Source organism: Cibotium barometz, chromosome 38 (assembly GCF_041138505.1).
Source record: "Cibotium barometz isolate CiBa-2024 chromosome 38, ASM4113850v1, whole genome shotgun sequence".
In the NCBI taxonomy this organism is placed as follows: domain Eukaryota; kingdom Viridiplantae; phylum Streptophyta; class Polypodiopsida; order Cyatheales; family Cibotiaceae; genus Cibotium; species Cibotium barometz.
Window position 1 is genome coordinate 44,436,995 of NC_141083.1, and position 25,459 is coordinate 44,462,453.

The 25,459-nt window shown below is 40.4% G+C and overlaps 1 protein-coding gene across 1 annotated transcript; it reads left to right on the forward strand.

Moving 5' to 3' along the window:
• Positions 1–19,345: 19,345 nt before the first annotated feature.
• LOC147616767 (uncharacterized) lies at positions 19,346–22,623 on the forward strand. The gene is made up of 4 exons (XM_086777824.1): positions 19,346–20,214; positions 21,339–21,394; positions 21,729–21,814; positions 21,936–22,623. The coding sequence occupies exons 1-4, from the start codon at positions 19,627–19,629 to the stop codon at positions 22,550–22,552; spliced, it is 1,347 nt and encodes a 448-aa protein (XP_086633950.1). The 5' UTR covers positions 19,346–19,626; the 3' UTR covers positions 22,553–22,623.
• Positions 22,624–25,459: the final 2,836 nt, after the last annotated feature.

Here is a 25,459-nt window from a genome sequence, read left to right on the forward strand (position 1 = left end):
AAGAATTCTCTTTTTCCATTTAAATAATTAAATTCCAAATATGTTGGGAATTCCTTCTTTATCATTTAATTTTTTCCTATGCATAAAATAATTTTAACTAAAATTTCTCTTAAAAATTACATAAAAATATCCATTAATCCCATTATACTAAGAATTCCACTTTTCTCATTTAAATGGTTGAATTCCAATTATGGTGGGAATTCCTCTTTCATCATTTAAGTTTATTTATGCATAAAAGTGAATTTAACTAAAATTTCTCTTAAAATTAAATAAAAATATCCATTAATTCCATTATACTAAGAATTCCACTTTTCTCATTTAAATGGTTGAATTCCAATTATGGTGGGAATTCCTCTTTCTTTATTTAAATTCAATTATGTAATTTTTTTTAAAAAAATAAAATTCTTCTTTAATTTTAAATAAAATATCCATTATTTTAGTATTCCAAAATTTCTCTTTCTCCATTGGAATACATGGATTTCCATTGTTATGGGAATTTCTCTTTAATCATAAAAGTGAAATTACTAGAAATTTCTCTTTTTCTCTAATTAACTATTTATGCATAAACATTAAAAATCAAAATTTTCCATGGATATGATGAGAATTATTCATTTAACCTAGGATGACTAATCCTAGAATATGGTAGAAAGTCCTCTCTTCACATTATTCATGAAAATGATTTATGTGTTAATTTTTTCAAAAATTTTACCATAGCTCCGCTACTATTACTGATAATTTTCAATAAATTTGAAAAGCATAAGGTTTAGTAATACAATATGATAGAATAACTATCATTTGGACCAATATCCAATTCATGGATTTAATCCCTAAGTTTATCATAATAAAAACATTAAAAAGCCATTTCTTTGGCCTATAATTTGACTAGCATAGAGTTTACTTTTAGAATTAAGAATTGCTCCATGAGCAGCGTCATTTGAATATAGAATTGGTCATAGGAATGACCATTCTTTGGGGGAGAGAGAGATATGCTTAATTTTTTTTAATTTAAGCATAAATGAAAACTTTATGTGATTAATCATTAAAATTCATTAGAGAGCTTCATTTTGCATTAAAGAACCATTCAATTGAATACTTCTCAAGCTTGAGAGGGGTTGAGAAGTGAAAAGCATTTAGAAGATTAAGAAAAAAATCAAGAAGTCACACTTTACATCTTGTTTTGCTTGATTCTTTAGTCTTAGGAGAGGCCCCCAACCAATCAATTGGTTAGTATGTTGAGAAAAGCTCCAAAGAAGGTTGAAGAGAGAGAGAGAAGCTCCAATCTCTCCAAATTGTAGAGGAATTTTAGAGGATAATAGAAAATATGCTTAGAGTAATACTGGCATGGTCTAGTTCACAGATGAGAATACAAAAGAATGAGGGTCTATTTACAGGTGAGGGACGCCACTAACTGAGTCCAACTAAGTTTTATAGTTTTCCAGCTTCAGTTTGGCTGAATTTGGACAAGATTTGGACCAGTTTGGCTCCCTTTTTGATTTGGTTTGATCCAGGAGAGAGGAGAGATAAAAATATCTTAATATTTTTGAGTTTAAAACTCCTTCACATGTGTGAAATAGGCGCCTCCTTGAAGGCTCCCCCTTTCCTTACCAAGGTGTCAAAATGGTATGATTACTCCAAAATATCTCATTTTTTTTAGTAATATTTCATAATTTTTAACTAATAAATCTCGTACTCAGTCAACTCTTCATCTTATGTGGGCATTTACTCATTTTTGGGTATTTTCTTTTATTCATTTGATTTATCTCATCCCAGCACTTAGATTAATCTTATTGGTCCATAGGAACCTTAATTGGACCATAATCCAAATTCTTTTAGAAAATCTTAACTCTTAGGCTAAGGTCTTCTAAATAATTTTTAATTAATTCCAATTGCACCTTGGAAAATTTATTTTGATTTTTTGTTTCTGGGAAAAATATTTTTGATATTTATAGAATTTATATACCCAAAAATATCTCAATATTGATTTACCACTCTCTAGAATTTTTTATCTCTCTAGACGAAAACAAGAAAAATATTATTTTCTTGTATTCAGAAAGCAGGGAATGATTACAGGGGATTGAAGCAAAGGCTTAATCAATATTGAGGCTGAGGAGGAATCTTACATCCTCTCCCACTTGAAAAATGTGAGATGTCCTTATCTCGCAAAGTGGGGGCAATCTTTCGCCAATTCTTCTTCTTTCTCCCAGGTGGAGTTTTCTAGAGGGAAGAACTTCCACTTTACTAAAAATTCTCTGAGGACTCTTCTCCTGAGAATCTTCTCCCGAACGTCAAGGATTTCCTCAGGTTGGAGTACCATCTGGCCTTGAGTCGGAGAGACCAATTGTTTATTATCAAGCATGTGACTTGGGCTTGGTACATATTTCTTAAGCAAACTGACATGGAATACATCATGTACCTTGAGATGGGGAGGCAGAAGAAGTTTGTAGGCTAGATCGCCCACTTTCTTTATAACAGCATACGGCCCACAGTATCTGGGAGAGAGCTTCTTGTACTTCCCCTAAGGATAAGGAACTTCTTTTTGGTCATACTCGAATGAAGACCATATCTTATTCTTCAAACTCTCTCTGATCTTTTTTTATCTGCATACTGCTTTTGCCTATCTTGGGTTGCCTTTATATCTTTACGGTGGATTGATTGCATTTGCTGGTCCATGACATTAAGCATTTGTCTGGACATTTCGACTCTGATCAATGGGTCAGACCAAGTCAACGGCGTAAGGCAATCTTGCCCATACAAAGCTTTGAAAGGACTCATCCCAATGCTTTGATGATAAGAAGCGTTGTAAGCAAATTCGACTAGATGCAAATGGCTTAACCACTTCTTGGGTTCCCTGCCCCGCAGCATGACTGAAGGATATCTTTTATTACCTTGTTCACTCTTTCAGTCTGGCCATCTGTTTCGGGGTGATAGGCTGTGCTGAGATCCAAGAAAGTTCCTATTGCTTCGAAGAATGCAGTCCAGAATTTCGATGTGAATTTGGGATCTTTGTCACTTACTATCCTCGTGGGGGGTAAGCCATGCAATCTGAAGATCTCTAGTATGTCTCTGAATTCTAGGACCCTGGCTTCCTTGGCCCATAGAAGGAGATAGGCAATGCTTAAGCTAGTGCCCAAACCCCTGACATCCGAAGCACCTGTTCTCGCTTCGAAGCTCTTCCCTTTGCATTCTTGAGAGAGCCGGAGTTTCTCAGAAAGTACTTCGAGGGAAAGGTCTTCCTTTATTCCTGAAGCTTTCCGTCTCCAGATTCTGGTTGGGACCTTGGTGTCTCTTTGGAGGCGGAAGGTTGGAAGAGCTTCCCGGTGTCTGGAATCTTTTGAAGGATGAGGGAGCTGGCTTTGGCGGGACTTTTATGATGAAAGCTTTGGCAAAGTCCTTCGCCGTTCTGACAGCTTCTGCCATGGACACTGGCTTGGCAATCTTGACCAGTGTGTCTAAGGGTTCGTTCACTCCTTGAATGAACCTGGCCATAAGTTGCTCTTCGTCTAGAGGGGGTGAATACTTGAGTAGAAGAGAGCAAATGCCTGGTGATATTCTTCGATGGTTTTGCTCCCCTGGTTTAGCTCTGAAAATTTTCATTTTGGTTTCTAAGAACCCGGGGGGACAAAATCCCTTCCTCAAATAGGCTTTAAGATTGTTCCAGGACTGGGTATTCCTGTCCAGATGGTTGGTGTCATTATTAGATGTTTATCTGAAGAAAATCCTTGTTAGAACTAAACCGAATGATTTTGGATAGAGTACGAGAGGGACAGACAGTAAACCTACTTGTCCATCTCTCGATCTGAATCAAGCAAAAACTTCGTGACCAATTCGAGTTCCTAAATACAAAGAATAGACTACCATTGAATTAAACTAGTTTTCCTTTGACCGAAATCACCAAGAATCTAGTTGGACAATCAAACAAATGATGGGTAGATTACCCCGATGAGAGATCAAGGATTCTCATTATGAAATCGAGAATTAAGGAAAAAGGGGTTTTGTGGAACAAATCTCAAACTGGGAATTTTACTTGCATAGAACCTCTATTTTTCATTTAAAGGATTGTTTAACACCAGAATGCTAGAGAAAGCATTTGGCATGTGTTTTACTAAGAGGAGGTTCGTTTTGCAACAGCTGGTGGGGAGTCGTCGAGGGACGTCGCTCGCGGCAAAACCTACCGAGGTCTTGACCAGCCTTGGTAGTACGGTTAAAATGGTTCGCTTCCGGTACAATGGGCGAGGACTGACGAAGCGGTCTCCTTGAGTGAAGTGCTAGGACACCTAAGGAGGATCCTAGAGGGTTCTAACCAGGTGATGCACGGGCTCGCGGTTTCTAGGACACCCATGCGTGCGTCGAGGAAGATTCGAATGGACTAAAAAGACAGATTTTTGTGAATCAAATTTTGATATTGGATCTCGTTGGTTGGCCAGCTGGTCTTCAACGGAGAGTCAAGATGACATATTTTGTAACACAATGGACTCAAAATTTTGGAGGATGATGATCAGCAATATTATGATTTTCATTGAAGGATTGTTTTAAAGCCAGCCGAATCTGTTATAATTGGCAATTTCATATTGGGTGTGTACGTGGTATGCCTACCTTAATTTTTGTTTGAAAGCCGGCTAGGGGGCTTGGGAACTCTCTTCCTCGGTACCCGGGCAAAACACAACCAAATTTTTATAAAGGAATCCCACCAATACAATGGTCGGGTGGTTGGCTAACCCAAGACTGGATCGGAGGATTCCTGCGAAACAATTAAGATGCGATTAGTTACATTAGTTAGATTAAGTCCTGAGAAGACCTTGTTCTGTGGGAGGGGATCATCAACGACTGTGCCTCGTTAAAGGAGGAAAAAAGCGGTGATTCCATGGACCAAGTACAAGTCTCTTCTTGATCTGACCATGTGACTTCAGGTTCGGTCAGATCAGTTTAACTAGTTAAGACTTTGACTCGTTAGAGTAATCCCCCCGTTAGAAGATTTTCCCCAGGCGGAATCGCCCGTGCCTTCCGGGCGAGGGGAGTTTTTCCACGCTCGGTTTCGGAGGAACCGCCGGGCTAGTCTCTCGTCTGGACATCCGCAGGCGAGGCCCCGAGTATGGATCCCCGCCCCGCGTGGGAGGCCGACGCTGCTTCCGTCGGATCTCACAGCTGGTATCAGAGCTTTGTTAAAAGCTAATAAGGACAAACAAATTCTTATCAAAAATTGATAAATAAGAACTCAGAAAAAGAATTTACATATTGTATTTCCATTCCGTAAGCTTCATTAAAATGAAGATTTTTAATCAAAGAAATTATTTTTATAGATGGAAGTTCCACACTTATCTGGTGTTCTCGACCTTACCCAGTCACAAGACATGACTGCGTTCGCCTTTGAGCATCTCATCTCTTCTGCTACAACTCAAACGAGCCGAGCCAGACTCGCAGGCCATTTTTTAAGGATCTATATTTTCCTGACCCAATGGAGAGACAGCAGCACAAGTGGTTTGCAGAGGGCAGTATTTCCACGCCTCTTGCGACCAGCGTGCGATGCTGAGGCAGAATCTCTCATTGACAATGATTTTGATGAAGCTGAAAGTGATACATGGTGTTATTTTATATCACTCAACGTCTCGAAATTTCAAAATTTCATGCCAAATCTACAGACTCCTTAGTCGCTTTATTCCTAAAAGGAGAAGATAGTAGCTCCCTTGGCAGTAAGGAAATGTTTGTATCAGGGCATGGCTATAGCCCAGTACGGTCGTCTTATGCGTCTCTCCCGAGGAGATTTTGACTTCTGGAGCCCAGCTACTCTATGTACATATTGCAACCTTTCTATAAATAAAGATATGTTTTGTGGAAAAATTCCCTGTTGTATAAGTGATTGTTTATGGACAAACTAATAAAGCAAAATCTGTTACCGGACATATGTCATAGATCTCCAATAAGATCATTTATCTTGTTTAAGAAATTATTTTTTGAACCTCTTAAGTCTTAGGATCTCGCGGACGATATCAAAATAAAAATTTAATAATATATCTTTTTGGCAGAATCATGAGGCGAGGAAACCGTGGCCCGTCAGCCAGACCCTCTCTCTGAAGATGAAGAGCTTGACCCCGACGTTCGCAAGGCTCTTCACAGAACTCGGCTAGGATCCTTCAAAGGAGAAGGGGAGGACCTGGGCGAGGCTATGGAGAAATGGGTGGAAGCTATGGAAGAGTATTTTGATGTCACAGGCTACAATGAGCGGAGCAAAATGGCTCTAGCCAGGCTGAAAATTGTGGAAACAGGCAAGGTGGCATGGAGGAACGGTAAATACCAATTTAGTGATTTGACAAATTAAAATATCTAAAGATATTTTTTTTGCCACTTAATTTCTCGACCTTAATTCCTTAGGTAGAATTATGGTGGAAATTCATCTTTTGACACTAAACATTAATTCAAATCCTTCTTTTCTTAAATATCATAAAAATTCTTCTTTAACTAAATACCAGAAATCTATTTTTTTGAATAAACTTGAAATACCTCCTTTTTCTCATTTAATGAGTGTAATCCAAATATCATGGGAATTCCTCTTTTATCATAAATTAAATCTATCTAAAATTTCTCTAAAAATATTCAATATTCCAAATATACCAAGAATTCTATTTTTCCATTCAAATGATTGAATTCCAAATATGTTGGGAATTTCTCCTTTATCATTTAAATTTTTTCTATGCATAAAATAATTTTATTTAAAATTTCTCTTAAAAATTACATAAAAATATCCATTAATCCCATTATCCTAAGAATTCCACTTTTCTCATTTAAATGGTTGAATTCCAATTATGGCGGGAATTTCTTTTTCATCATTTAAATTTATTTATGCATAAAAGTAAAATTTCTCTTAAAATTAAATAAAAATATCCATTAATTCCATTATACTAAGAATTTCACTTTCTCATTTAAATGGTTGAATTCCAATTATGGTGGGAATTCCTCTTTCATCATTTAAATTTAATTATGCATAAAAATAAAATTTAACTAAAATTCTTCTTTAATTTTAAATAAAATATCCATTATTTTAGTATTTCAAAATTTCTCTTTCTCCATTGGAATACATGGATTTCCATTGTCATGGGAATTTCTCTTTAATCATAAAAGTGAAATTACTAGAAATTTCTCTTTTTCTCTAATTAACTATTTATGCATAAACATTAAAAATCAAAATTTTTCATGGATATGATGAGAATTATTCATTTAACCTAGGATGACTAATCCTAGAATATGGTAGAAAGTCCTCTCTTCACATTATTCATGAAAATGATTTATGTGTTAATTTTTTCAAAAATTTTACCATAGTTTCGCTACTATTACTGATAATTTTCAATAAATTTGAAAAGCATAAGATTTAGTAATACAATATGATAGAATAACTATCATTTGGACCAATATCCAATTCATGGATTTAATCCCTAAGTTTATCATAATAAAAACATTAAAAAGCCATTTCTTTGGCCTATAATTTGACTAGCATAGAGTTTACTTTTAGAATTAAGAATTGCTCCATGAGCAGCGTCATTTGAATATAGAATTGGTCATAGGAATGACCATTCTTTGGGGGAGAGAGAGATATGCTTATTTTTTTTTAATTTAAGCATAAATGAAAACTTTATGTGATTAATCATTAAAATTCATTAGAGAGCTTCATTTTGCATTAAAGAACCATTCAATTGAATACTTCTCAAGCTTGAGAGGGGTTGAGAAGTGAAAAGCATTTAGAAGATTAAGAAAAAAATCAAGAAGTCGCACTTTACATCTTGTTTTGCTTGATTCTTTAGTCTTAGGAGAGGCCCCCAACCAATCAATTGGTTAGTATGTTGAGAAAAGCTCCAAAGAAGGCTGAAGAGAGAGAGAGAAGCTCCAATCTCTCCAAATTGTAGAGGAATTTTAGAGGATAATAGAAAATATGCTTATTTTAGAGTAATACTGGCATGGTCTAGTTCACAGATGAGAATACAAAAGAATAAGGGTCTATTTATAGGTGAGGGAGGCCACTAACTGAGTCCAACTAAGTTCTACAATTTCCCAGCTTCAGGTTGGCTGAATTTGGACAAGATTTGGACTTGTTTGGCTCCCTTTTTGATTTGGTTTGATCTAGGAGAGATAAAAATATCTTAATATTTTTGATTTTCTCCTTTGCTTCACTGATCAATGGATTTGACGCCACTGTAATTGCAAGCAAGGAGGTTTTTCTGCTGAGCACATCTGCCACCACATTTTCTTTCCCTAGTCGATACTTAATTTCAAAATCGAATTCCTGCAGCGTCTGCATCCATCACCTTTGATGCATGTTGAGATCCCTTTGGGTGAAGATCCACTTCAGACTTTGATGATCTGTCATCAAGGTGAACCTTTGTCCCAAAAGATAATGTCTCCACAACTTTAGAGCATACATGGCCATGAAATGCTCCCCAAAATCTCACCAAAAAGGGCTAAAACACTGTCGCCGGGGCATTAGTCAATCCAAACGGTATGACTATGAACTCATAATGCCCATAGAGAGTATTGAATGCTGTCTTTGGGATGTCCTGCTCCTTGATTCTGATATGGTAGTACTCGGATTTGAGATCTATCTTTGTGAATATTTGGGTCCCACTTAACCGATCCAGAAGTTCATCAATCCTAGGAATAGGATACTTATTCTTAATTGTTAATTGATTCAATCCTCTGTAGTCAATACTACAAAGTCTTAGCTTTCCATCTTTCTTCTTTTGAAAGAGAACGGGCGCACCCCAAGGTGGACACTGGTGGTGGGGGTCTGACAAATCCTTGCTCTAAGAGTTGTCTTAACTGTTCCTTAAGTTCTATGGCTTCAGGGAGGACTGGCATTTTGTATGCACACTGAGCCACTGGTGTGGCTGAGCTCTAGGGGTTAACTCGATCTCATGATCTACTTCGCGAGACGGAGGCATCTCAGTCAGCTCTTCAGGAAACACATATGCATACTCACTTAACCACTCTGGTTCTTTAGCCTTGCATTTTATGTCTATTGGATTCATCTTAATGACATAAACAGCTTGCCTCTTTTTGAGCCCTTTTATTTCTTGCTAGGCAAACGTACATCATGCATAGTCATTATCTTAATTTAACATATACCATTGATCTAATCTAGCCCAATAGTCATTTACTGCATTGTGATGGAAGATATATCCTTTTTGAGTAGGCATGAGGTGCTTCCATGGACCATAAATCACACGCTCTTATGCTTTGAAGTAAATTTTGCCATGTCCTTTTCTCAAAAGCAATCGTGTGTGATCTATGAGAGTTATTGTCTTCATAGTTTGGTGAATTTTGAAATCACCACAGAAAAAAGCATTCGTGACCCATGGATAAGCTTGTAATTGCTGCCACATTTGAGCTCGCATTGTAGATGTTTGCGAAGCATATATAGTAGCAAACTCAAATATTTCACCATTCACCATACATTGAATGATCATCCATCTGCCTTGAGGATCATTATAGGCCAAATGAGGCCATAGCTCATGCCTAACCAAAATGGCAGCACCAAAAAAAGCATGATTACCAGCATAAAAGATACGAAAACCAGCAAAGCAACCTTCCCTACCAATAAAAAAACGTTGGTTGTGTTCTTTAAGCAAACTATGTGCCGCTGAGTTCTATATATGAAGCTCTTCCCTTTGCATTCTTGAGAGAGCCAGAGTTCTTGAGAAAGTTCTTCGAGGGAAAGGTCTTCCTTCATTCCTGAAGCTTCCCATCTCCAGATTCTGGTTGGGACCTTGGTGTCTCTTTGGAGGCGGAAGGTTGGAAGAACTTCCCGGTGTTTGGAATCTTTTGAAGGATGAGGGAGCTGGCTTTGGCGGGACTTTTACGATGAAAGCTTTGGCAAAGTCCTTCGCCATTCTGACAGCTTCTGCCATGGACACTGGCTTGGCATTCTTGACCAGTGTGTCTAAGGGTTCATTCACTCCCCGAATGAACCTGGACATAAGTTGCTCTTCGTCTAGAGGGGGTGAATGCTTGAGTAGAAGAGCAAATGCCTAGTGATATTCTTCGGCAGTTTTGCTCCCTTGGTTTAGCTCTAAAAATTCATTCATTTTGGTTTCTAAGAACCCAGGGGGACAAAATCTCTTCCTCAAATAGGCTTTAAGATCATTCCAGGACTGGGTATTCCTGTCCAGATGGTTGGTGTCACAATGGTTCCTCCATGCCACCTTGGCTGTTTCCATAATTTTCAGCCTGGCAAGAGCCATTTTGCTTTGCTCATTGTAGCCTGTGACATCAAAATACTCTTTCATAGCTTCCACCCATTTCTCCACAGCCTCCCCCAGGTCCTCCCCTTCTCCTTTGAAGGGTCTTGGTGGTGGCTGAGTTCTGTGAAGAGCCTTGCGAACGTCGGGGTCAAGCTCTTCATCTTCAGAGAGAGGGTCTGGCTGACAGCCACGGTTTCCTCGCCTCATGATTCTGCCAAAAATGATATATTATTAAATTTTTATTTTGATATCGTCCGCGAGATCCTAAGACTTAAGAGGTTCGAAAAATAATTTCTTAAACAAGATAAATGATCTTATTGGAGATCTATGACATATGTCTGGTAACAGATCTTGCTTTATTAGTTTGTCCATAAAAAACAATCACTTATACAACAGGAAATTTTTTCACAAAACATATCTTTATTTATAGAAAGGTTGCAATATGTACATAGAGCAGCTCGGCTCCAGAAGTCAAAATCTCCTCGGGAGAGATGCATAAGACAATGGTACTGGACTATAGCCATGCCTTGATGATACAAACGTTCCCTTACTGCCAAAAGGGAGCTACTATCTTCTCCTTAGGAATAAAGCGACTAAGGAGTCTGTAGATTTGGCATGAAAGTCTGAAATTTCGAGGCATTGAGTGATATAAAATAACACCATGTATCACTTTCAGCTTCATCAGAATCATGGTCAATGAGAGATTCTGCCTCAGCATCGCACGCTGGTCGCAAGAGGCGTGGACATACTACCCTTTGCAAACCACTTGTGCTGCTGTTTCTCTGTTGGGTCGTCAAGAAAATATAGATCCTCGAAATGGCCTGCGAGTCTGGCTCGGCTCGTTCGAGTTGTAGCGGAAGAGATGAGATGCTCAAAGGCAAACGTAGTCATGTCTTATGACTGGGTAAGGTCGAGAACACAAGATAAGTGTGGAACTTCTATCTATAAAAATAAGTTCTTTGATTAAAAATGAAGCTTACGGAATGAAAATACAATATGTAAATGCTTTTTCTGAGTTCTTATTATCAATTTTTGATAAGAATTTGTTTGTCCTTTATTAGCTTTCAACATACGAGCTGTGAGATCCCCCTCCGGGGCAGCGACGGAAGCAGTGTCGGCCTCCCGCGCGCGGGGCGAGGATCCACACTCAGGGCCTCCCCCACGGGATGTCCGGCCCGGCGGTTCCTTCGAAACCGAGCCCGGAAAAACTCCCCTCGCCCGAATTGCACGAGCGATTCCGCCTGGGGAAAATCTTCTAAAACGGGGGGATTACTCTAACGAGTCAAAGTCTTAACTAGTTAAACTGATCTGACTGAACCTGAAGTCACATGGTCAGATCAAGAAGAGACTTGCACTTGGTCCATGGAATCATCGCTTTTTTCCTCCTTTAACGAGGAACAGTTGCTGTGCTGATCCCCTATCACCACAGAACAAGGTCTTCTCAGGACTTAATCTAACTAATGTAACTAATCGCATCTTAATTATTTCGCAGGAATCCTCCGATCCAGTCTTGGGTTAGCCAACCACCCGACCATTGTATTGGTGGGATTCCTTTATAAAAATTTGGTTGTGTTTTGCTCGGGTACCGAGGAAAAGAGTTCCCAGCTCCTTAGCCGGCCTTCAAACAAAAATTAAGGTAGGCATACCACGTACACACCCAATATGAAATTGCCAGTTATAACAGATTCGACTGGCTTTAAAAAAATCCTTCAATGAAAATCATAATATTACTGATCATCATCCTCCAAAATTTTGAGTCCATTGTGTTACAAAATATGTCATCTTGACTCTCCGTTGAAGACCAACTGGCCAACCAACGAGATCCAATATCAAAATTTGATTCACAAAAATCTTTCTTTTTAGTCCATCCGAATCTTTCTTTTTAGTCCATCCGAATCTTCCTCGACGCACGCATGGGTGTCCTAACAACCGCGAGCCCGTGCATCACCTGGTTAGAACTCTCTAGGATCCTCCTTAGGTGTCCTAGCACTTCACTCAGGGACCGTTTCGTCGGTCCTTGCCCATCATATCGAAAGCGCACCATTTTAACCGTACCGAGGGGGCTGGTCAAGACCTTGGCATGTTTTGCTGCGTTGCAAGTTTGCCAGCTTACAGTAACTCCATATGAACACCTTTGCTATTTGGCTCGCAGCCAAGATGAAGAATGCAGCATCCTTCCTCACATAGTGAACCACATTAGAGTCCTGCCTCACAACATCAAAATCAGTATATGATAAGTCAGGAGGCTCTTTGCTTTTGCGAATGTCATGGGTGACCATTACAACACCGTTTAAATCCAAGATCAATGCAAGAAGATCTGGCTTTCCTACATTTCCTGCAAGGTTCTTAGATTGAGGTTTAGGTAGCACCCTTTCAATATGCACATGTTCTTGGACAGGTGGGTCAGGTTTTCTACCAACAATCACTGGAATTTTAACTAAAACAACAAAGGGACTTGGTCAAATGCCTTGAAAAAAATATTACATTCATAAATAATACAGCATGCAGGTACTAACAGAGAACAAAAGGGTTTGCCAAATGGCATACACAATGTTTGGTAAAAAAGTTTCATATTCATGCATAAAGTGTTACAACACAAGCTTCATTCCAGCCAAGAGTACGTTGTACAAGAAGCTTAAAGCTTCTTGCATGCACGGGGGTTTAGGAGGGTCAACAGATGTACTTTTTTTGGTTTTTGCTAGCCGTGATCCTTCAACCTGTCTAGGTGCACCCTTACGCTTCTTCTTATGTTGCTGCATAGCAATGTCAAACAGGGTCTCTTCCACACTCGACCATCGTCTTTGTCCTTCACTGCACTTGTAGTTTCCATATGTCCAGGAGCATTTTCTGACATGAAAACATAATCATTTTTTCACACGTTATCATTCTACATCAATGCCGTTGAGGTGTTCAGTATATACCTTCATGCTATTGTTTGTGACCAACTTCTGCAGTCTTGTCAACCTCTCCAGCCACTTTGAGTATCTCGGCTCCACTTAGTAGTTCATGGATAAACTTAGATATGGTTTTCGATTCCTCATGCGGATTTTCATTTGCATTTGTGCCTGTGTGGCGGCACAAGTTAAAGGACGTGTGCACATAAGTTACATGACATACCAATTCATTGTAACTTCATAGAGGCAAGACTAGCAATAAAAAAATCACCCTCAATGACCACATATACGAGCGCCCAATAGCCTAGCACTTTGCAATTTCAGGAATTTCCCCCCTACACTTGCTGTGAGCGTACAGCAATTTTGTCATACACAGTACCGAAAAGCAAAAAGGGTGGTACTTGTGTCTAAAAGCTAGAATGAAAAGTCCTGCCATGTGGTCACTTGACAAGGGTTTCCCACATGCAGCACAGTCACTGGGCAACGCAGACAAACTTGTAACCAGATGCGCTTCTCACAGTGGCTAAGGGTACCAAGAGAACCCTCCCCTCACGTTGTATGAACTGAATTACCGTTCCAACAAATACACTGTGGTTTGACAATTCCTCAAATTTAGATTCTACAAGATCATGTTTTTCCTATCATACCAAATACCAACCGAAAATACACAGATTAGGAAAGAAAGCAATGTAAGTGGGATATCAGTTATTTACGACATAACACAACTTATGACTTGAAGAATATTTAAAAAAAACTTGAAGAGTGCATGTACAATACCAAAATGCACTTGGAGCACTTGGAGTACTTGAAAGTACTCAAAATTTCTTGAGTAGTGCTTAGAAAGTGCTCAAAAAGTACTAGAGAGCACTTTTGAAAGCGCTTGCCAATACCAGAAAGCACTTGGAGTGCCAAAAGGCATTTCAAAGTACTTTAAAGAGTACTTCAAAGTTTAAAGTACTTTAAAGTATTCCGAAGTGCTTGCGATATAAACATTAGGCCTAGGAAACCACCAAGCACTCTGAAAAGTGCTTGGAGTGCCAAAAGGCATTTCAAAGTACTTTAAGAGTACTTCAAAAGTTTAAAGTACTTTAAAGTATTCCAAAGTGCTTGCGATATAAACATTAGGTCTAGGAAACCACCAAGCACTCTGAAAAGTGCTTATCAAGCTCTAAAAAGAACTTCATGCACTTGAGAACATCTTCAGTGCTGCTTGCCTGCAATGACTGCACGTCCTTCTTTAGATGCACCACATCTTCATTCACACCCAACTCTGGAAAGCAGTCTGTGAACCGCACTTATTTCCGCCTCCATCTTCAGCACCTTTGCTTCATCAGGGTTTGTCATTCCCTTCATTTCTACCAATTGTGTGCACAGTTACTCGAGCTCGTTGTGTAGTCACTAAACGCAAAAAACAATCCTTTAGTGTGCAGCCACATGTCCCTCTTCTTTTGTAGTTCACCTTTGACCTAAGAAAGCTTTTCTTTCTTTGCATCTGCCTTAGCATTGACTTTTTTTGCCAACCCCTCTACCAACTCCACCCATTGCAGGGCCTTTTCATTGTTGTCGACATTGTATGTACAGATGTTGCACCATCCAAGAGTGACAGTTCTCCGCATGGCCCGTAGTCTGTTTGAAATTTGTTTAGCTTTCGTTGAAGCCCTCCTTTCTACGTTTTGCAGTTCTCCAAGACGTTTTCATGAAATTTTACCCACGCAATGAGGTACTTGGCTGGATCAGCTAAAGTTGCTGCACATTTCTCATAGGCAAAGCCCCGTGCAAACTTTGTTGTCAGCTCACCACTAGAAGGGACTGCTTGATAAACCTTTTGGTAGAGGAGTCGGCACTCATCAAGTAGTTCTAACCTGACCATGTTAATGTATATCTTCATCTTCTTTTGGTAGCAAGTCCTGAAAACTAACAACCACTGCTCTTCAAGGAGGTCATCCATGCGATCAAATCCTTGGGAAGCTTTCCCTCAAGACTAAGCCCATACTCTGCGTTTGCAACTCCTCCACCAAATGATAAAAATTTGTTAACTTTGGGTATGCACGATCACGAACATGAGCTGGCAAGACAAATGCAATCTGCCACTTTAGTGAACATCTTAATCCATATAGCAGGAGGGCGCAAAGAACCAGAAGCTTAAAGGGTGCTCACCATTGATGGAAGATTTTGCGGTGGGAGAGGCAGTGGTTTTATTTCCAGAGATGCACTTGGTTCTCCTGCTCATGGACTTTCGAGGGGGAGTGTTCCCAGAACTGAAGTTTGGTCTTCTCCTGTCTTGGCCATAGACTGACAACAAGGAGTCATCTTCATCCTGCTACGAGATGTGTTTGGCAGGGAAGGTGGTGGTTTTGTTTTCGCAGATGCGCTTGGTTCTCCTCCCACGGACTTCCGAGGGGGAGTCTTCCCAGCTGCATATGGTCATCTTCTCCAGTCTTGGCCACAGACTTTCGAGGAGTCGCCTTCATCCTATTGTGGATTGTGTGTTGAGGGGAGGAAGGTGGTGAGAACCAACTAGAAGGATGCATGCACTTCGCTTGGAAGAGGGAATGTAGTAGGAAGGAATGTGAGGAGAGGAAGGAATGTGAGGGAGCTCTCGGCTCGTTTTCCTCTCCGGCTACTCTAAACCATAGAATGGGGTGAGCCACTAACCGTTTCTGCCAGTCCGCACGCATGAAGACCCCCACTCCCAGTCATAACTGTCCCGATTCCTCGTCACACCATCATGCACACTTAAGTGTGTCCTTTTTTAAATGTGTCCTTATTATTGACATTTGAAAAACCAAATGCACTTGAAATTCCCTCCAAAGTTGCACAAGTGGTAACACCAAAAAGGGGAAATAGTGCTACCACCAATACGTGCTTTGACCCTTGAATCACATAGCTAGTGTGAGGATGTAGCATGTGGCATCCACTAATTGAAACTGGCCAAGGGAGCTTCCTTGTCCTCTTTGTAGACACCATAACCTTCTCCATCTCAAAAGAACCTGAGACTAGGTAGTGTCCAAATGTACCAAAGTAATTCATGTTATTATTTTATTTTATTACCTCTGATAAGGGGTTTAGGTAAAAGTGATAAACCTAACAAATAAACACACACAATGATACAGAGGGTTTTCAAGTAGTGACAACCATCCTCCCCTCCACACACACATGTATCTCTTCCTCCTCCCCCCCCCCCAAAAAAAAGAAGAAAATTGAGAGACATACTAAAGCAATACCTATTTTTTTTAAAATAAAGAAAGTAGTTGCATTTATTTGTGACACCAACATCGTCACTTGAAATGCCCTTTTGCAACTTGTCTTATAAGAGTCTCCAAGCAACATTTTCAAAGATTTATTCCAGGGGCATTGCTTGGATGGTCATATGGATTGGTATTCTCCCAAGGCTTTGGCCTATGGAACAGCCTCATCAACATACTTGTAACTATACCGCATGGCACTAACTTAATTGATCCAACAATGTACTCAACTTTGCCAATTCACTACTCAACACACTTGAGCTAATAATAATTTCGGCTCTCTTGATGGGCACATAAAAATCCATAAATAAATCCTAATGAACCCATAATGCGGCACTGTTATCTTGCTCTAGCACAATGGTGGTAGATGATGTTGAAGTCTCAAACACCATATATGTTGGTAAAACTAGGATGATGCTTGAGATAGAACCTATTTTCCCATGGACCAAATGACTTGGTCAACAATTAGTTTGACGATGATGTGTAAAACTTGGCCAAGCATATGGTAACTATGCCAAAATCGGCACAATCTTGAATCTCTTCACAAACTTGGTAAGTTGCATAGGTGTGATACAAGCTATTCAGTGTGGGAATGTAAAGTTTAGCATTGAATGCATTCAAATCCTCTAGTGTGAGTTGTTCACAGACACATATGTGCCTTAGTTGTGTGATTTGTGATTGGCCAAATAATTATGTCATTATATTGGAACGAGGCAAGTACGGACTCATAAGGATTTCCCATGAACCAATTACTTGGCGAAGGACATTAAATGCAACTTGGCCATGGGCTATCTAACTGTGCCAAAAGTTGCAAAGAAAACTTAGCCATGGGCTTTCTAACTGTGCTTAAAGTGGTCCAAATAGAATTTTGCAAAGAAAACTCAGCCATGCACTTGTGAGGATGTGAGAATTCCCTTCGCCAACAATAAATATGATGCATGTCCTTGGTCGAGTTAATTGGGCTGGTGGGAAAAGGCAATCAGGAGTGAGCTCACACAATATCATGGTGTGATGGTGGCGGTGGGCTACTATTGGAAACAAAAATAAAATAAAAGTGATGTTGGTGATGGAGTCTGGCAAGGTCTAGGTTGGAAAGACAAACTATTTTCTCATGCTCCTCTCAAGATCACAGGGTCCCCCTTCTATAGGATGCTTTCCACCAAATGGAAAGAGGTGTTGGAATTAATGGTTTGGGATGGATGTGGTAGGGCTTCAGGGAATTCTTTGCTATGTCTAGGGATCTAGTGGACTCACAAGTTTAATCCTCCCTTAGCTTTGCAAGATCCTAGAATAGCCAAAACCCTGAACAACAAAGGATTGATGAGATTTTCAGATTGCTGGGATGGGGCATCAGTTGGCTGGAAGGAGCTTGAGCAGTTGGAAATGGAACTTGCTTTGTCTCAGAGGCAAGGGAAACTTGTTAGATATGTGTTGGATGAGGTGCAGAAAGGTTGGACCTCCACAACATTGGATGAATCTTGCTAGGTAAGGGATTGGGCCTGGTTTAATGGATCCAAGTTGGACAGAGGTACAACCAAGACTCTGTACAATGCATTGAGAATGAGTGAGGATAATGTCATCTATTGTAATAAAATCTAGAGAGTGAGCTGGAGTTCTAGTTGTTGGAGAAGGAAATGGAAGGCAATATGGGAGATTGAAATGCCTACTAAATCTCAGGTTTTTCTGTGGAGAGTGTGCATGGGAGCCTTGCCTATTGGTTCTAAATTGGTACAGAGGAATTTCACCAGTGAATGCTGTCCCAAATGCAAGACTGCATTGGAAGATGGGAAGCATGCATTTTGGGACTGCCCTGCCATTAGGGGTTCTTGGTTTAAGATTGGGAAATGGATCCATAGTAACTTAGGGATACAAGGACAATGGGGGGGATTGGTTACTAGGGAGATGGGCAACCAATGTTGGACATGTTGATTTGATTTTGACACAGGAATTGATGTGAATGGGTTGATGCATAAGTGTATATGTATGTGTTGGTCTATATGCTTGGTTAACAAGTTGAATGGGGTAGAGCTGGTTTAGATGATTTAGGCTCTGCAGTCAACCATCACTTGATCCCTTTCCTTCGGGTGTGATTTGCACTCATATTGGGCTTTGCCTAACTGTGTGGTGTACTTCCTTTCAAGGCCTTGCAAAGTTGAAGTTGGAATCCAAACCAGTCAAATATGGACCTAAAACTAAGAGATGGTACAAGAAGGTGAAGCAAACAAGTTACACTTTTGTTGCCTTTATTGAGAACCAAGGTAACACCAGACCAACAATCAAAATCTGGTTCAAGAAAGGTGATGTGTTGGAGAAACAGGCTCCTAGGGGATGCGCCACTGAGGCTATGGTGGAAGCCTATTGCATTCTGCTTGGTTATCAGATTTCTTGGGAGAAATCATCTTTTGTAGCTGAGGATGATATATGGGATTTGATTTGTAGCTTGCTTAATAGAGGGTGATGGATAAATTAGCGGTTGTTGGTAGCCTGTTTTGTAAGGATGAAAGGATTTAATGCTTTTTGAATTATATATATATATATTGGTCCCAAAAAAAATAAAAAACAATGCACTACAAAACCAGGATAGAGGCATGCAAGACCACATAGGAAAAATGGCCTAGGTACTTGAGCGGGTGTTGGGCATTGGCAACTTGGACCTCTAAATGTGAATGAGGATGAGATGGGACGACTCTTTTGAGGTGTGAGTCACTAGCGAGCACGGAGGACCGGGCTTTTGACCGGGCCGGTATTCGCTGTAGTTCCCACGTATGACCTTAACGACGGCCCACGCTGTCGGCGGGAGATGGGGGTCCGACGTGGAACTTCCGTCGGTCATGCATGGTCCCACTTCGCTTAAAAATCTTTACAGGTAAAAAAAACGAGAATCTTGCAGGCTCACTTGTAAGCACTGGACTCCCGGAGTCTCGGTCTTGCAAAAGGGCCGCACGGACACGCCTTGCCTTTACTTCTTCCCGTCAACAAACGCTCTATCCACTCTCTCTTGCCTTTCGTCCTCCTCGTCTCAAGACTCCATGTATCAATATTTCTCGTGTGTTGGGCCCTTGCCTGAAACGAAAGTCTCATGACTTTAGCTTTCATAGCTCCACAGACGTCTTATTCCTGCACTCTCCTCTCTCTCTCTCTCTCTCTCTCTCTCTCTCTCTCGCTTGACTTGCAGCTTCTAGCCCGATCTACTGTATTAGAAGCCGGAGCTTAATTGATGCCTGATAGATCCCTTGGTAGCACGTACCTGCAGCTGCAGCTGCCATGCGTATCAGGAAGCGCTGTCCAACAGTAAATTTCAAGCTGCCGGACTTGAACCTGGCCCCGAGTACTCCAGGTGAAGATGAGGAGGCTCCCTTGCCATCTCACCCGTCCGATCTATTATCCGTTTGCCAGTACCAGCGGGTTCTTGCTCAGAATGGGCCCTTCGACGGAGCGCATGTGGATGTCTCTCGTGTTGTTAGTAGCGCCCCTTTGCAGCGTGGTTTCACAGGTACTTCTACTCCTGCTGCGACTAGGGTTTCTCAGAGGGCCACAGTTCTATCAGTAACCACAGCTGGGAAAGAGGAGATGGGGCAGACGACGTCGATCTCATCCGAGAGAGAGCTAATTCAGGCCGAGAACAGCTTTCCTGAACTAGACGTTGCGTGGGATGGGATTGTGCAGAATGTTGATCATGATTATACTCAGAAGCCTTCAGCTAGGACTCCGAAATTGGGATTAAGCACCGTTAATTATAATAATCAAGGGGATCATCGGATGAACTCAGAGGTGGATTACTGCAGCTGGACCACTTTGGAGGAGGAACATCATCAAGAATCAACGTCTGCTGCTGCGGAGAGCGCCTCGCAGGTAGCAATTTCTTTTTTGATTGTGGACGTCTTGACATTAATTCTGGCACTCGAAAAGAGAAAAGAAGAGCTTGTTCTAAGCAGTACGGGAAACATCTAGGATATAATTGTTTTTCTAGGTGGCAATCCAACCAGGACACCAGCCATGCTTAAGCCCAATCACATCACATTGCACTCATATTCTTTTTTAATGCCACTTTTAACACCCCTGCAAAATCTGTTTTGAGATCCACACATCAATGCACCGGAGTTCCCCGTTAATTAATTAATGCTGTCCCTCCCTCTAGACTCTCACAGACATATAGAGACCCATTGCATCTCTCAGTGCTCGCTCGGTCAATGTAATCTTTTCTTACAAGGTTTGCAGACCTGCGCGGCGCTTTGTTTTTGAGAAAAGAGCAGCAGGGAGAGATTTCCCCCACGGGTGCATCATGATGTTGATTCAATCTTTCTTACGGGTTTGCGTTGCCTTTGAGAATTTAAGAGCAGGAGCGAGATTTGCCCCCACCCAAGCTCAAGCCTTATGGTTGTCTCCCCCTCACAGTGCTCACATATTTACAAGCTCATCCTGATTAAGTCTAAGTATTGCCTTTAATTTTAAGGGAAAACAAAAACATTTTTTTTTTCAAGCACTGCCCCTCTATGTCTCTATCCATGCACATGGAATTTTAGAAAACGTGTGTAAAAGCCCTTATTCTACTAATCTCTCTCTACCCAGGTCTACCACCTTATAGCAATTTTACAAGTGTACAATTAAGTTACCCTTTTATATTATTTTTGCATAAAATGTAACTCGGTTAAATTTATCAAAAGTATGCCAAAATCGATACATTTAACTAACTAAACTTAGCCATCAAGATAAACAGAACATATGTTCATGGGAATGCAAGGCTTTTTCGTGCGGTTAATGATTTTTTCCCCACCATGATTTTGCAACCTGCAGCTGGTCCACATAGAAAGCTCAGCGTATCCCTTTGATTATCAAGATATACACGTCTACGTTGTAAATAGAAAGCTCTCACTTTAATCGCGCTATTTGTTACTATTTGCAAAATTTTGTATCAGTATATTTATGGTCATCTTTCTCATCCCTTCTCAATTATACCTACGTTTTAATTAATACAGTTTCACATCGAATTGGGACGACTAGAAACTGGTGCCGCGAGGAGCATTTCTAGAAGGTACGATCAGACCATGTGCTACTATCTTTGATCAGCCTTGATCAAGGCTTTGCATAAAATCGTAATTATAAATAAACGTCGTCATTTTGCTTGAGGTCAGGTAATCACAGAAATGAAGGTGGTGGGTGATAAGGATTGTAACATAATTATTATATGACCAAAAACTTCAATGGTGACAGTACAGTACCTGTTTGTAACCTTGCTGAGCTAAGATCGATCCTTGCGAGATTAGACACATGTGGTTTCTCCACGTGATAATGCTGTAGGTAGCTCACACAAACATGTATGTGGCTAATAAATTAACTGCATGCGAGCTGCTATGATTTGAGTACAGGCAGAGCCCGAAGCGCAGCTTCAATACATCAGATCGCCATGTTAAAGCCATGGAGCAGTTTGCTTCTCATCCTAGGGGGGCCTCAGGTATCTCTCTCTCTCTCTCTCTCTCTCTCTCATAAACGCCTACAGACTAACTGCTCTCTTCTTTCATAGAGTTTGTCAATATGCTTAAGAAGTTCTCGTTGGTAATTCGTCTCATGTCTAGGCCATGCAAAGGAGGACCTGATGATGATGAAGGCGGTACAGCAATCAGCTCAATATCCCATGGCGCAGCTGGACACGAGTGCAACTTTCACTCCCAAAGGTGGTGATGTAACCGTAGGTAGAAGCCAGCAGCAGCAGTGCGGCCGAGCCGACCGGAAAGAGGAGGATCAGCTGCAGAAGCAGCGGTGCGGGCGGACAGACGGCAAAGATTGGCAGTGCAAGAACATGCGAGCAGTGGGCGGGCGGACAATCTACTGCGAATACCACCAAGCCAAGGCGAGGGAGAACCATGCCAAGAACTCAAAGAGGCAGCAGCACCTGCATCTGGGGACTAGAAGGCGCACAAGAAAGAATACAGCCGTGCTGCCGAGTTCTATTCTGAGAAGCGGTTGCGATGACGAGCATACGTTGCAGCAGCAGCTGAGGAAGACAAAGAACGAGATCAGAATGAAGAAGACCAAGAAGAAGAGATCCCTGCATGAAATACTCACTCAGCAAGTGGAACATGTCGCCCTAGAAGAAGTTTTGGAGGGCATCAACATGGATCTGGGTTGCCACGTACCGTCGGGACTTGGCTTTTTATATCTGCCCACCCCAGGCCTTAAATTTGAAGCCTGAGGTAAGGCTTCATTGATAATAAAATGAAGCCTTGAGGTCGACTAATGGGCTTCAAATTGAAGCCTTACAAATATTTTGGGATTCGTAGTCTCTCTCTCTCTCTCTCTCTCTCTCTCTCTCTCTCTCTCTCGCACACACACGCACACGTACATACACACACCATACACCCATACATGTACACACATACACAAGCTAAAAGTAGATGTAAAGTACATGGAGATCTATACTCAAATAATACATTTCTCTCTTTGACACATACACACACCACATGCATGTACGAACACATACACACGCTCGAAAGAGATGTAAAGAACATGTAGATCCAAAATCAAATAATACAATAGACTCCTACATTATAAGAAAAATAGTTTATGAGCATTTCACAATTTTCATCAATGGTCAAATCTTGGAAACATAAAAAATAAAAGAAGCTCATAATTTATGATGGAAGCTGAAAGCTAAACAAACATAAGAGGAACCATCTATCCTCTTCTTAATGGTTTCACAAAATAGAAAAAGTAAATTCTACTTGGGTGCATCATCAAACCTGGTGGCATGTTCTTCTTGCTTTCACAAGCTCCCATGTTTTATACACTTCCTCCTAGTCAATGCATGCAGAATTTGGCGGCCCAAGTAATGACACTCTCATGAGTGCTTCCAAAGTTTCAACTTTCAAGCATTGACGTTGGTTGCTCTTGATGAGGTTTTGCTTAGACAAACCCCTTTCACAAGGCACTGATGAAATGGGAAGCACTAAAATTGCTTGCCATAATCTCACCATGTTAGGAAAGGTATCACATTGTGAAGTACACGAGAAGACTTGCCATGCATCCTTGAAAGGCATTCCACCTGATGAAATGGGAAGCACTAAAATTGCTTGCCATAATCTCACCATGTTAGGAAAGGTATCACATTGTGAAGTACAAGAGAAGACTTGCCATGCATACTCGAAAGGCATTTCACCACATCCAATATACAGCCTGCTCACAAACTTTGAAAGCTCCTTTTTGCATCCCTCCACATCTACCACTTTGTCTCCAAGTTTGGCTAACAGCCTTGACAACCAAATACGAGTTATCTCCTCTCTAGTTTTATCATCACGAGGATAATACATGGGACTAAATAATTTAGTCGCATTAAAAAAATACATGTTTGGAAACCTGTCATTAATGCAATCAATCAACTTTTGCACAAATTCTTTTACCATAACAATACATGCATCCAAAGTGCCATATGTCGCATCCAACACATTACCATCCTTGTCTTTTCCAGGCATACAATGATACAAAAGCACATGCACATAATCTTTTCCATCATGATTTGTGTGATGTAGCATACCATCTCGAGTTCTTTCCATGAACTCTTTTACATATTTGGTATCTTTGCCAAACTGTGTACCCAAAAACTTTGTTTTGATTGAGGATATTGTTTCCTCAATGTAGGTGGTAAAAGAAGAGATGTCGCTTGTTTCTTTTTTTATAAACTCTTTATTAAGAGCATCCAAGTCACAAAGTACATCTGCAAGCATGTGTCTCCAAAATAAAACTTTGTAGACTCGAAGCTTATCATACCAACCTTTGGCACCTTCTTGCCAAAAACTCAATATAGCAAGAAGTAACTTTGTTAATCGTTTCATAACAGCACCTCTAGCAAGCCATCGTATCTCATGGATTTGTAAAACCTCTAACACATAAATATTCATTTCACGTAGGAGATTTTCAAACTTCTTATGCCTCACACTAGAGGCACTAATCCATGAGTACACTTTGTTTGCAATTTTATCAATGTATGACAAGCATGGAAAGCACTTAGTTGCATCAAGAACTGCTAATGCCTCCCTGTGCGCAACACAATGGATATGCCTACTAAACGTTGCAAATCAAGTCCAGCATGAGAAAGTGCCTTTATGATTACATCAAATTTTGTTTGTGCACATCCATCCGCAACCACAAGAAGTCTCATAAACTCCACTTTGCATATTTCCATGCCTTCATTGCCTACCAAAAATGCAACATAGATAATCAAATGTTTCTCTAGCCCCCTATCTGTGGTCTCATCAACCATGAGAGCATAGAATGGGCTTGACAAGAGTTCACACATATGTAAATCACATAAATATTTAGAGATGGAAAAAATGAATTCTTTGCCTGCCATAGTGTTGGTGTAAGTACCAAACAATTTTTTGGGTGGCGTATTGTTAACTTCCAAATCATGTGCAAGTTCACATAATGCTTCAAACTTCATAATTGCAAGATCTTGTTTTGCAATAAAATAAGCCAATTTCATGCATGCTATAACCCAATTTTTGGATTTACCTTTCATTACACTAATATGTTTGGGCATCTTCACATTGTTTTCATTACACCATCTCAAGCGGGAAAAGCCAAGCTCTTTAGAGAGGTGATGCTTCTGGATAGCACCAACCTGAATGATTTTACAGCCCTTTCCTCTACCCCAAGGACCCTTTGCTCTATACTTTTCACACCACGTGCATTTTATACGCTCTTTCTCTCCATCTACAAAACAAGTTTCAAAAATTTGTAGGGACCCTCCCATTCTTTTCTATACTTATGGATAGATGGCTTTTTCGTTAAGGACTCTCCTGTGTTTATCTCTACTAATGGAAGTGATGTTTTGGTTAATCCAAACATTTCCACATCATCAAGCATCTCATCCTCTCTGTCCTCAATCTCCTCATTACCCACATCATCATCACTACAATTAGGCATTCCAAACAATTCATACTCCCACTCCCTCTTTGATGTACTTGGGGTACATGCTGTAGCTTGAGTTTTAGCTTTAGATTGTGCTTTAGGAGCAGGTTTAGCTTGAGCTTGAGCTTGAGCTTGAGCTTTTGGTGGAAGAGTGTAGGCTGATTCATTACTAGTTCACCAACATTAAGAAAAG

Bases quoted from the DNA above. Each gene is read 5' to 3' on its own strand.
- LOC147616767 (XM_086777824.1), top strand. From the start codon at position 19,627: ATGCGTATCAGGAAGCGCTGTCCAACAGTAAATTTCAAGCTGCCGGAC. The intron at 21,395-21,728 runs GTACGATCAGAC...ATTTGAGTACAG, and splicing joins GCGAGGAGCATTTCTAGAAG to GCAGAGCCCGAAGCGCAGCT. The intron at 21,815-21,935 runs GTATCTCTCTCT...TCTCATGTCTAG, and splicing joins TCATCCTAGGGGGGCCTCAG to GCCATGCAAAGGAGGACCTG.